Source organism: Aedes albopictus, chromosome 1 (assembly GCF_035046485.1).
Source record: "Aedes albopictus strain Foshan chromosome 1, AalbF5, whole genome shotgun sequence".
Classification (NCBI taxonomy): domain Eukaryota; kingdom Metazoa; phylum Arthropoda; class Insecta; order Diptera; family Culicidae; genus Aedes; species Aedes albopictus.
Window position 1 is genome coordinate 55,901,710 of NC_085136.1, and position 12,539 is coordinate 55,914,248.

General features: G+C 39.0%; 1 protein-coding gene across 3 annotated transcripts in view; it reads right to left on the bottom strand.

Annotated features, from left to right (window-relative positions):
* LOC109427503 (uncharacterized) overlaps positions 1 to 12,539 on the bottom strand; it is a 154,410-nt gene that overhangs the window by 48,410 nt on the left and 93,461 nt on the right. For all 3 annotated transcript variants that reach the window (XM_062844582.1, XM_062844581.1, XM_062844580.1), the window contains exon 2: positions 5,201 to 5,617. In XM_062844582.1, coding sequence (XP_062700566.1) covers positions 5,201 to 5,387 — 187 coding nt within the window. In that variant the 5' untranslated portion in view covers positions 5,388 to 5,617. The remainder of the gene's footprint in view (positions 1 to 5,200; positions 5,618 to 12,539) is intronic.

Sequence of the window (12,539 nt, forward strand, 5' to 3'; positions counted from 1 at the left end):
GAAGCAAATCCTTGTCAGGATTTGAAGCAAAGCCTTGTCAGGATTTGAAGCAAATCCTTGTCAGGATTTGGAGCAAATCCTTGTCAAGATTTGGAGCAAATCCTTGTCAGGATTTGGAGCAAATCCTTGTCAGGATTTGGAGCAAATCCTTGTCAGGATTTGGAGCAAATCCTTGTCAGGATTTGGAGCAAATCCTTGTCAGGATTTGGAGCAAATCCTTGTCAGGATTTGGAGCAAATCCTTGTCAGGATTTGGAGCAAATCCTTGTCAGGATTTGGAGCAAATCCTTGTCAGGATTTGGAGCAAATCCTTGTCAGGATTTGGAGCAAATCCTTGTCAGGATTTGGAGCAAATCCTTGTCAGGATTTGGAGCAAATCCTTGTCAGAATTTGGAGCAAATCCTTGTCAGGATTTGGAGCAAATCCTTGTCAGAATTTGGAGCAAATCCTTGTCAGGATTTGGAGCAAATCCTTGTCAGGATTTGGAGCAAATCCTTGTCAGGATTTGGAGCAAATCCTTGTCAGGATTTGGAGCAAATCCTTGTCAGGATTTGGAGCAAATCCTTGTCAGGATTTGGAGCAAATCCTTGTCAGGATTTGGAGCAAATCCTTGTCAGGATTTGGATCAAATCCTTGTCAGGATTTGGAGCAAATCCTTGTCAGGATTTGGAGCAAATCCTGGTCAGGATTTGGAGCAAATCCTTGTCAGGATTTGGAGCAAATCCTTGTCAGGATTTGGAGCAAATCCTTGTCAGGATTTGGAGCAAATCCTTGTCAGGATTTGGAGCAAATCCTTGTCAGGATTTGGAGCAAATCCTTGTCAGGATTTGGAGCAAATCCTTGTCAGGATTTGGAGCAAATCCTTGTCAGGATTTGGAGCAAATCCTTGTCAGGATTTGGAGCAAATCCTTGTCAGGATTTGGAGCAAATCCTTGTCAGGATTTGGAGCAAATCCTTGTCAGGATTTGGAGCAAATCCTTGTCAGGATTTGGAGCAAATCCTGGTCAGGATTTGGAGCAAATCCTTGTCAGGATTTGGAGCAAATCCTTGTCAGGATTTGGAGCAAATCCTTGTCAGGATTTGGAGCAAATCCTTGTCAGGATTTGGAGCAAATCCTTGTCAGGATTTGGAGCAAATCCTTGTCAGGATTTGGAGCAAATCCTTGTCAGGATTTGGAGCAAATCCTTGTCAGGATTTGGAGCAAATCCTTGTCAGGATTTGGAGCAAATCCTTGTCAGGATTTGGAGCAAATCCTTGTCAGGATTTGGAGCAAATCCTTGTCAGGATTTGGAGCAAATCCTTGTCAGGATTTGGAGCAAATCCTTGTCAGGATTTGGAGCAAATCCTTGTCAGGATTTGGAGCAAATCCTTGTCAGGATTTGGAGCAAATCCTTGTCAGGATTTGGAGCAAATCCTTGTCAGGATTTGGAGCAAATCCTTGTCAGGATTTGGAGCAAATCCTTGTCAGGATTTGGAGCAAATCCTTGTCAGGATTTGGAGCAAATCCTTGTCAGGATTTGGAGCAAATCCTTGTCAGGATTTGGAGCAAATCCTTGTCAGGATTTGGAGCAAATCCTGGTCAGGATTTGGAGCAAATCCTTGTCAGGATTTGGAGCAAATCCTTGTCAGGATTTGGAGCAAATCCTTGTCAGGATTTGGAGCAAATCCTTGTCAAGATTTGGAGCAAATCCTTGTCAGGATTTGGAGCAAATCCTTGTCAGGATTTGGAGCAAATCCTTGTCAGGATTTGGAGCAAATCCTTGTCAGGATTTGGAGCAAATCCTTGTCAGGATTTGGAGCAAATCCTTGTCAGGATTTGGAGCAAATCCTTGTCAGGATTTGGAGCAAATCCTTGTCAGGATTTGGAGCAAATCCTTGTCAGGATTTGGAGCAAATCCTTGTCAGGATTTGGAGCAAATCCTTGTCAGGATTTGGAGCAAATCCTTGTCAGGATTTGGAGCAAATCCTTGTCAGGATTTGGAGCAAATCCTTGTCAGGATTTGGAGCAAATCCTTGTCAGGATTTGGAGCAAATCCTTGTCAGGATTTGGAGCAAATCCTTGTCAGGATTTGGAGCAAATCCTTGTCAGGTTTTGGAGCAAATCCTGGTCAGGATTTGGAGCAAATCCTTGTCAGGATTTGGAGCAAATCCTTGTCAGGATTTGGAGCAAATCCTTGTCAGGATTTGGAGCAAATCCTTGTCAGGATTTGGAGCAAATCCTTGTCAGGATTTGGAGCAAATCCTTGTCAGGATTTGGAGCAAATCCTTGTCAGGATTTGGAGCAAATCCTTGTCAGGATTTGGAGCAAATCCTTGTCAGGATTTGGAGCAAATCCTTGTCAGGATTTGGAGCAAATCCTTGTCAGGATTTGGAGCAAATCCTTGTCAGGATTTGGAGCAAATCCTTGTCAGGATTTGGAGCAAATCCTTGTCAGGATTTGGAGCAAATCCTTGTCAGGATTTGGAGCAAATCCTTGTCAGGATTTGGAGCAAATCCTTGTCAGGATTTGGAGCAAATCCTTGTCAGGATTTGGAGCAAATCCTTGTCAGGATTTGGAGCAAATCCTTGTCAGGATTTGGAGCAAATCCTTGTCAGGATTTGGAGCAAATTCTTGTCAGGATTTGGAGCGAATCCTTGTCAGGATTTGGAGCGAATCCTTGTCAGGATTTGGAGCAAATCCTTGTCAGGATTTGGAGCAAATCCTTGTCAGGATTTGGAGCAAATCCTTGTCAGGATTTGGAGCAAATCCTTGTCAGGATTTGGAGCAAATCCTTGTCAGGATTTGGAGCAAATCCTTGTCAGGATTTGGAGCAAATCCTTGTCAGGATTTGGAGCAAATCCTTGTCAGGATTTGGAGCAAATCCTTGTCAGGATTTGGAGCAAATCCTTGTCAGGATTTGGAGCAAATCCTTGTCAGGATTTGGAGCAAATCCTTGTCAGGATTTGGAGCAAATCCTTGTCAGGATTTGGAGCAAATCCTTGTCAGGATTTGGAGCAAATCCTTGTCAGGATTTGGAGCAAATCCTTGTCAGGATTTGGAGCAAATCCTTGTCAGGATTTGGAGCAAATCCTTGTCAGGATTTGGAGCAAATTCTTGTCAGGATTTGGAGCGAATCCTTGTCAGGATTTGGAGCGAATCCTTGTCAGGATTTGGAGCAAATCCTTGTCAGGATTTGGAGCAAATCCTTGTCAGGATTTGGAGCAAATCCTTGTCAGGATTTGGAGCAAATCCTTGTCAGGATTTGGAGCAAATCCTTGTCAGGATTTGGAGCAAATCCTTGTCAGGATTTGGAGCAAATCCTTGTCAGGATTTGGAGCAAATCCTTGTCAGGATTTGGAGCAAATCCTTGTCAGGATTTGGAGCAAATCCTGTTCAGAATTTAGAGCAAATCCTTGTCAGGATTTGGAGCAAATCCTTCTCATGATTTGGAGCAATTCTTTCTCATTATTTGGAGCAATTCCTTCTCAGGATTTGGAGCAAATCCTTGTCAGGATTTGGAGCAAATCCTGCTTTGGATTCGGAGCAATTCCTGCTCAGGATTCGGAGCAAATCCTGCTTAGGATTCGGAGCAAATCCTGCTCAGGATTTGAAGCAAATCCTGCTCAGGATTTGAAGCAAATCAAGCCCAGCATTTGGAGCAAATCCTGCTCAGTATTCGGAGCAAATCCTGCTCAGGATTCGGAGCAAATCCTGCTCAGGATGCGGAGCAAATCCTGCTCAGTATTCGGAGCAAATCCTGCTCAGGATTCGGAGCAAATCCTGCTCAGGATTTGAAGCAAATCAAGCCCAGCATTTGGAGCAAATCCTGCTCAGTATTCGGAGCAAATCCTGCTCAGGATTCGGAGCAAATCCTGCTCAGGATGCGGAGCAAATCCTGCTCAGTATTCGGAGCAAATCCTGCTCAGTATTCGGAGCAAATCCTGCTCAGGATTCGGAGCAAATCCTGCTCAGGATTCGGAGCAAATCCTGCTCAGGATTCGGAGCAAATCCTGCTCAGGATTCGGAGCAAATCCTGCTCTGGATTCGGAGCAAATCCTGCTCAGGATTTGAAGCAAATCAAGCCCAGCATTTGGAGCAAATCCTGGGAGCAAATCCTGCTCAGGATTCGGAGCAAATCCTGCTCAGGATTCGGAGCAAATCCTGCTCAGTATTCGGAGCAAATCCTGCTCAGTATTCGGAGCAAATCCTGCTCAGGATTCGGAGCAAATCCTGCTCAGGATTCGGAGCAAATCCTGCACAGGATTCGGAGCAAATCCTGCTCAGGATTTGAAGCAAATCCAGCCCAGCATTTGGAGCAAATCCTGCTCAGGATTCGGAGCAAATCCTGCTCAGGATTCGGAGCAAATCCTGTTCAGGATTCGGAGCAAATCCTGCTCAGGATTCGGAGCAAATCCTGCTCAGGATTCGGAGCAAGTCCTGCTCAGGATTCGGAGCAAATCCTGCTCAGGATTCGGAGCAAATCCTGCTCAGGATTTGAAGCAAATCCAGCCCAGCATTTGGAGCAAATCCTGCTCAGTATTCGGAGCAAATCCTGCTCAGTATTCGGAGCAAATCCTGCTCAGGATTCGGAGCAAATCCTGCTCAGGATTCGGAGCAAATCCTGCTCAGGATTTGAAGCAAATCCTGCTCAGGATTTGAAACAAATCCAGCCCAGCATTCGGAGCAAATCCTGCTCAGAGTTTGGTGCAAATCCTGCCTAGCATTTGGAGCAAATCTTGCTCAGGATTTAGAGCAGATCAGAAATCCGTTTCATAGTTTTGAGCAAATTCTGCTCAGTAACAATATCCTCGTACAGTTAATTCTCTGACATTCTGTAATCTAATGACGTCGCATTGCAGCGATTATGAAAGCCTCACGCGTTGTTTTTTCGTTCGTTCCTGAAACCATTGTGATAACGAAACAAAATGCACCGAAATCGAAAGCCATTGAATGCGGTTGTTTTTCAAAAGGGGCTTTGAGCGATCGCCTCGAGTTTGTTTTAGCCGTCCAATAGCCATCCACTGACTGGACTGTCTAGGAGAATGATTGATTTGCTATTGACGGACGGGTTTATTGCGCGGGAAGGCTGCGTGAGCTGTGTGCATAGGAATTTCCTATCAAGAGGGATGATGATTGTACGTATGTAATTGGAAACCGATAACGGTGCTAGGTCCGGTATTAAAACTTGGTTGGTCGTTTGAAGCGGGCGGGCAATACTTACTGACAATGTGTATGCTGAAGGACGCCAGGACAACCATCCATCCCCAGCCACCGTCCGGTGGAGTTGGCAGTCCGGTGTTCATCGTGGCCTGGTTGGATTCCGGATCGCCGGCGCCACCAGTAGTGCTGCCACCAGAGGCCGTCCCATTTTGGGGCCGTTTACGCGATGCGGGAGGGCCGTGCGTCATTCTGTGCGGTTGTTTGGAGCGTTGCTGGCTGTGTTGGTGGCCACTGTGATAGCTGATAGCTTAGCACTCACGATTGATTGCACTGGTAATCTTTTACTTTATGCACTATATTTGTGTTTTCGAGGGATATGTCGGTTTTGGTTTTGCACTGGTTTGCTGTTAGATTGGATTTACATTTTTCTCAGGTGAGTTTAATTTTGTTTCTTGAGCTGGAAAATGTTGGAAATTATCTGTAAGTAGGAAAAGTAGAATAAGAAAAAAACACATTAGTCGCCATAGTAAAGAAGCAATTTTGGACACGGATGTCGAAATGTTTTTGGAAAATGTTTATCCTCAGCATAGGGGTTCACGCAATGGTGCGTGGATGCTAGGCGTGATCGATTGTGTGAAGATTGCTATGAAGCGGCACAGTTCACTCGGTTGCATAACTTGTAGGCATTATATGATAGGGAATCGGCTTTTATTTTCAATCCAGTATATATAGAGAAGAGAGTCTAGAGAAAATAGATAGAAAGATACAAAGTAGGAGGAAAGAGACGACCCATTTGAACCCAGCACTTTCTGCATATGAATCAGAAAACAGAAACCAGAAGCTACTAGACCACCAAATTCGTCTTGACTTTCGGGAGATTCATATTCCAAGAGCAATACTGATCTTCTGGAGACATGCTTGGCAAATTCCATGCTTGACCCTAGGCCGATTCTTATTCGAAACCGGTATCCACACGAACTTATATAGGTAAATGAACTATGATGAACTATGATCGTTGAAAATTGAAATCGTATTTCTAGTAAAATTTCAAGCGAAATCATTGGTTGATCCCTTTTAAATACTAGACAGAACAGGAGAGATACTAGTTTAGTTTCTTCGGAGAATTTCAGTTTTGGAAGGTACTTTGTCAATTTTCTGGTAAGACTTTTTTTCAAAAGAATTAGGACAGCAGAAAGTATCCCTAAATCAACCTTGAATCTCTTGGGATCCATCCAATCCTGTTTTCATCCACACCTAATTTTACTTAAAATTTATCATTTTTGAGCTCACATGAACATTGTGTTTTAATTTTTTTGCCTCTCTTTACATGTAAAAAAACTGTTTGTTTTAATACTTAACCCTTCAATACAATTTTTTTATTTTAATCTAAATAAGTAATTTTTCTTCGCCTATGATCGATTTGAACTTGTTTTGGGAGGTGATTTTTTTCTTATTCGCAATTTTGTCAATTTTTGTTTTTAATTTTTATTATTTTAATTTTTGAACATCCCTACATTTTTATATTGTTTCTGGAAGCTTGTTTGGAATACCATTTTTTTTTTGAATTCGAATATATCATGAGATTTTTTGATTGTTGTTGAAATATATTTTTTTGACCATTGCTTTCTTCAGAAAATTTCCCAAGAATTTCTTTAGAAATGCCTCCAGTGATTTCTTTGGAAAGTCTTCCATGCAATCTTCAGAAAATATGTCAGGAATAGAAAGATTTCTCTAAGATTTTTTTAAAGAAATCTTCCATAACTTTTCGTCATCTTGAATTGATCTGAAGTTGTTTTGGGAGTTGATTCTTTTTTATACGCGCCTTTGTCAATTCTGAATTGTGATTTTTTTATTTTTATTTTTGAACATCCTCACATTTTTATTTTTTTCCTAGAAGCCTGTTTGGGATACCGATTTTTTTTAAAGATGAAAACATTATGATACTTTATGATTATAGTTGAAATTTTTTTTATTTAATTTTTTTTTTTGACCATTTTGAGATATACAGAACAATCCTTAATATTCCCGAGCAGAAGAGAATAACAACAGCATAACAAAATGCGTTATTTTGGCAAAATAACTGCATAATGGAATTAGTAATTTTCATGTTATTAACATAACATATTGAGTTATAAACTTGTCTGTCATAAGCGACAAAATAACAAGTCACATAACAAAAATTTGTTCCTGAAAAATCAATTTAATAACATGTTTTGTTAGTGGCAATAACAACTTAATAACAGTGGATTTGGGAAATATTTCAATAACAAATTTTGATATTAAAGAGTTATTGATAACATTCCGAAAGCAAAATTAGGGTAACAACTAACTTTTTTTACTCATTTTTGGGTAATTATTTTAAGTGTGTTTTTCTATTTTTAGAAAATAGATCACATAAAAAAAAATCGAACTCATTATAAAACTTACAAACATGGACGGGATTTGAACCTCCAATCCTGCTATCGTAAATTTTCAGTCGCCTTTACCAATGAGGCTATCACAGCACTTGAAGTGAGGGACGATAGAAGCTTTACTGGTTCTACGTATTGCCAGTTTCCCCATTCCCCCATTTCATGTTTGCTAGTCGCAGGACAAAAATAGACAGAGATTTGAATGCAAGATCAAACAATGAACCTCTCTCTCTTACCAACAGCGCTATCGCGGTGCGCAGACATGTGCACTGTAACACTAATAATAACAGTGGTGGCGTTCGCATGGCCCGTCGTCGGCGGTTTCGGAACAAAGAGAACGACGAAAAAGTTGCTAGTCGACTATTTATGATTGAGCTTCGTCATGGGGTGCATTTTGGCGGCGACAAAGATTCTTTCCAGACGGAGATGATTTTTTTTTATTTTTTGTTTTGTTCGCGTTGTGAGAACGGCGATTATACACGTACCTACGTGAGCGAAGGTAAAAGGTAATTATATCATATGCCGATATGATTACTTCTGCAGATGCTGTTTAGTTTTATTCTGTTTTAGATTATTTTTAGTAATGAAAAAAGATATTTATGACATAATGTCAAACAATATATGACTATATATATAAAAATGAGTTTGATGTCCCTTTGAGGCAACAAAACTCAAGAATGGCTGAACCGATCGGTATGACTCTTGCACGGTTCGCTTCGTATTCCTGATGGCTGTGTTTATATGTAAAAAAAGTTAGGAAAATGAACTAAAAATGTAAGAAAACAGACAAAATACTAATTTTTCATGAGTTGAGAAGAAAATCAACACGATCGGAATGAAACCAATCTAGAGTGCGGTGATGTTATGAGCTCAATAGTTGTCAAACCACCACAGCTTGGCAAGACAACGTTTGCCGGGACAGCTAGTGATCGAATAATAATAGATCGAAAGAAAAAAGTTATAATAGACAAATGCAATCATCAATTGAGCAGAATTGTCTGTATAGTTGACATTTTTATTGATTAGAATTATTTAGTAGGTACCATATTTGCTATCTCCACTCTCACTAACATTCATTACTTCATAATACATAGTCTGTTCGGTACTTTTTGACGTTATAATTAGAGGTTAGAATAGCAGTACTGTTAAAACGACATATAAATTCAACTAAGTTTACTCAATTTTGAGATAAAAAACAACTCATTTGCAGATGTATCGCTTTTTGAAGCTGAAATTTTACTTAACCTATAAGAATTGGGAATCGTAGAAAAGTGATAGGAATTTGGCACCGTAACGGGACTGGGATATTGAAAGAAGGAAATTAATACAAAGATAAACATATCAATAGCTATGATGCTATATTTACCCAAAACTCAAATTATAGCAATGAATAAAATAAAAAATACGGAAGAGTCTGATGAAATTTCTAGAAGTTGCAATGCCTTTATTTTTTACTTCATAATATGAAACAGCAGACAATAAAATAAAGAAGGTAAACTATGTAATGGTTATATCTGCGATAAATTTTCTCCGATTTTGACAATATTGTTCTCATTTGATCCAGCTTTATTTTTTCCATCAAGAACAAATCCGACTGAACCGATCTGGTCATCGTGAGTTAAGAAAAAAACCCGGATTGCCATACACGTGGAATTTTCCATAGACCAGCTGCAATTGGCTTCTTTAGTGCTGTTGAGATAATTCCATATTCACAATCTACATGCCAAACTGAGCCGAAATCCAAATTTTCATGAACTTTGGTGCCCGGGAACCTATTCAAAAATCGATTTAAATGTACTGATTTATCGACCGTATTCTATAATTAACTTGATGATTTTGTGGCTATATCGGTCTCTTTCTACTCATAAGTATAAGGGAGTAGAGATCAAAGTGGATAATGAAATGATAGATATGATAGAATTCGCTAGGTAGCGAACAAGTGTGAAAATTTTATAGAAGGTGAAATTAGGCAAGTAGGCCATGTATTGAACGAATACATCGAATGCGTGAAACTTCTGCCGTGCGACCTGTGCTTTTAAACAGATCGGCTTGGTTGGTAGTTCATACCACCTTACCAAGACTGGCAAAAGTTTCAGGCACCCGACTGCCTAATGTATTGTTCTGTTTTCATCACAAATTCTATCGATCGGTAGCTTTTTCGGAATTCGCACTCCGTTCATAGAGGTATGTCTATATCGCGGCGTGTTCTTCCTATTAGCTTTTTCGATCTTATAGGATAGAACACTTTTCTTTTTGAGCCAAACTTTTCATATCATGTACTGATTTATCGACCGTATTCTATAATTAACTTGATGATTTTGTGGCTATATCGGTCTCTTTCTACTCATAAGTATAAGGGAGTAGAGATCAAAGTGGATAATGAAATTGATCTCTACTCCCTTATACTTATGAGTAGAAAGAGACCGATATAGCCACAAAATCATCAAGTTAATTATAGAATACGGTCGATAAATCAGTACATGATATGAAAAGTTTGGCTCAAAAAGAAAAGTGTTCTATCCTATAAGATCGAAAAAGCTAATAGGAAGAACACGCCGCGATATAGACATACCTCTATGAACGGAGTGCGAATTCCGAAAAAGCTACCGATCGATAGAATTTGTGATGAAAACAGAACAATACATTAGGCAGTCGGGTGCCTGAAACTTTTGCCAGTCTTGGTAAGGTGGTATGAACTAGGGTAGTGGAGGTATTTTGGACCGGGCAGGTATTTTGGACCACCTAGGAAGTTTTATGATATTTATCACATAATCTCTACTAAATCTTAGTACATTTTTATTGGAACACGAAAAGTATTCAACTATGTGATGACCTTTATTTTGTATGTCAGTTAAATATGCTGTTTAGTATCAAAAATAGAGAAAATGTTTTCACTTCCAATGAAACGCACGGAAAAGCACTAAAAACAAAGGACGTGACAAATTTGTAGTCGGCTTCGAAGAGGTCTTAAATTTTACAAATAAATATTTATTTCATGTAAATGTAGTTAAGGCCTTGTAAGAACTCAAAATAAACTGTTCTTGACCTCGGTGGAGCGATAATATTCACTAAAATGGTGGTTTGGGGTATGGCCAAAATATGTTCAACATAATCAGATGTGGACATATTTTGGACCACCTGTCAGATCCATGTCTCCAGTTCCTTCTAAAGGGAGAAACATTCATGCCAATGTAATGTACCTTCTCTGAAAACAGATAAATAGAATAAGTTGAGAACTCCCGCGATCTGGGTTGTTATACGTTTATTTTACAATGAGATTGTTGTGGGTTCGATTTGTTCCAACAACTTTTCGCCAAGTTAAAAATTTCAATTCGATTTGTGTCCTAACAACTAACAACGATGAAATTTTCAGGTGTTCAGTCATCCAGTTTACAAAAGTTGTCCTTCTCGGCAATTAGTTTATGACTGAGACAATGTGTTATCTAATGTATGTTTGACAAATTACATATCATTCAAATTATTTTTGATGGCCTTTCCACTCATTACAATATGTGTGGATCGCCCTTATATTTAGCAAAATCACTAGACTTTCACTCTTTCTATGAAGCGTTACGTAATTTATGCATGGTGACTGACGTCACCAACTAATGGTAACTATTGGTTAATAAATACACGTTTTGCGAAACATTTTTTTATGAAACATCATACTACAATGCGTAAAAACTGGCAATAGGAGACAATCAGTGAAGTACTAGATTGAAAGTAGTGAGCTGGATTTTTGTATGGTGAGATGATCAATTCTCCATTTCTGGAATGAAATGGTGCAAACAGCGTGGGTTATATGATTTATTGGCTAATTTGATGCTATTTGAGCAAAAGTTTGAATAACTGTGTTGTTGTATTATTTTTTCCTGCAACTTCAACAACACAGTTATCCAAGCTTTTGCTCAAACAGCATCAAATTAGTCAATAAATCATATAACCCACGCTGTTTGCACCATTTCATTGCAGAAATGGAGAATTGATCATCTCGCCATACAAAAATCCAGCTCACTACTTTCAATCTAGTACTTCACTGATTGCCTCCTATTGCAGCAAAATTTCATGTTTTACCGTTACGTAATTTTTAAACGTTCCCTGCCTCAAAAAATGAATAGAAAATATGTAAACTTCACGTAGTTTTAACTATGTTTAAATTTTTGCTGAGGTGGCTTTCATTTCATCAATTAATTGAAGTTAAATTTGGTGGGCCAAAATATGTGCACTTGGTGGTCCAAAATAAAGTTAGGTGGTCCAAAATAGATGCCCGAGATCCTTCAGGAGTTTTGATTTTTCTTGTATTTACTACAACAATTTTAAGTTCTGTTTGGCCTTTTTCGACAGAAAACATGTTGCTCTAAGTAATGCCTACTGAAATTATCCATATTTTGAAGTGGGAACCTTCTTTTTTCGCTCTATTGTTCATTCACTTCCTAAAGGGGTCCAAAATACCTCCCTTACCCTACCAACCAAGCCGATCTGTTTAAAAGCACAGGTCGCACGGCAGAAGTTTCACGCATTCGATGTATTCGTTCAATACATGGCCTACTTGCCTAATTTCACCTTCTATAAAATTTTCACACTTGTTCGCTACCTAGCGAATTCTATCATATCTATCATTTCATTATCCACTTTGATCTCTACTCCCTTATACTTATGAGTAGAAAGAGACCGATATAGCCACAAAATCATCAATCGATTTAAAGTTTGTATGGGAGCGATTTGTTGAATCACCCCATTTCGTACTGGGCGGAGCTGTCAAGCAGTTGCCCAGCTGTCAAAAGGTGATTTCAAAAAATCTTTTTGTAATTGAATTTAGGTTTCAAAATAAAGTTTAAAAAATCTGAAAAAAATCATATGTACTGGCTTAAAAAAAGGTGCTCTTTCGAATAAAACCAAAAAAATCAATATATTATTCTTAATTTTAAAAACCCAAACAAATTAAGTACCTTACCAAGAAAAAAAAAATGATAAATTTAAATTTATACG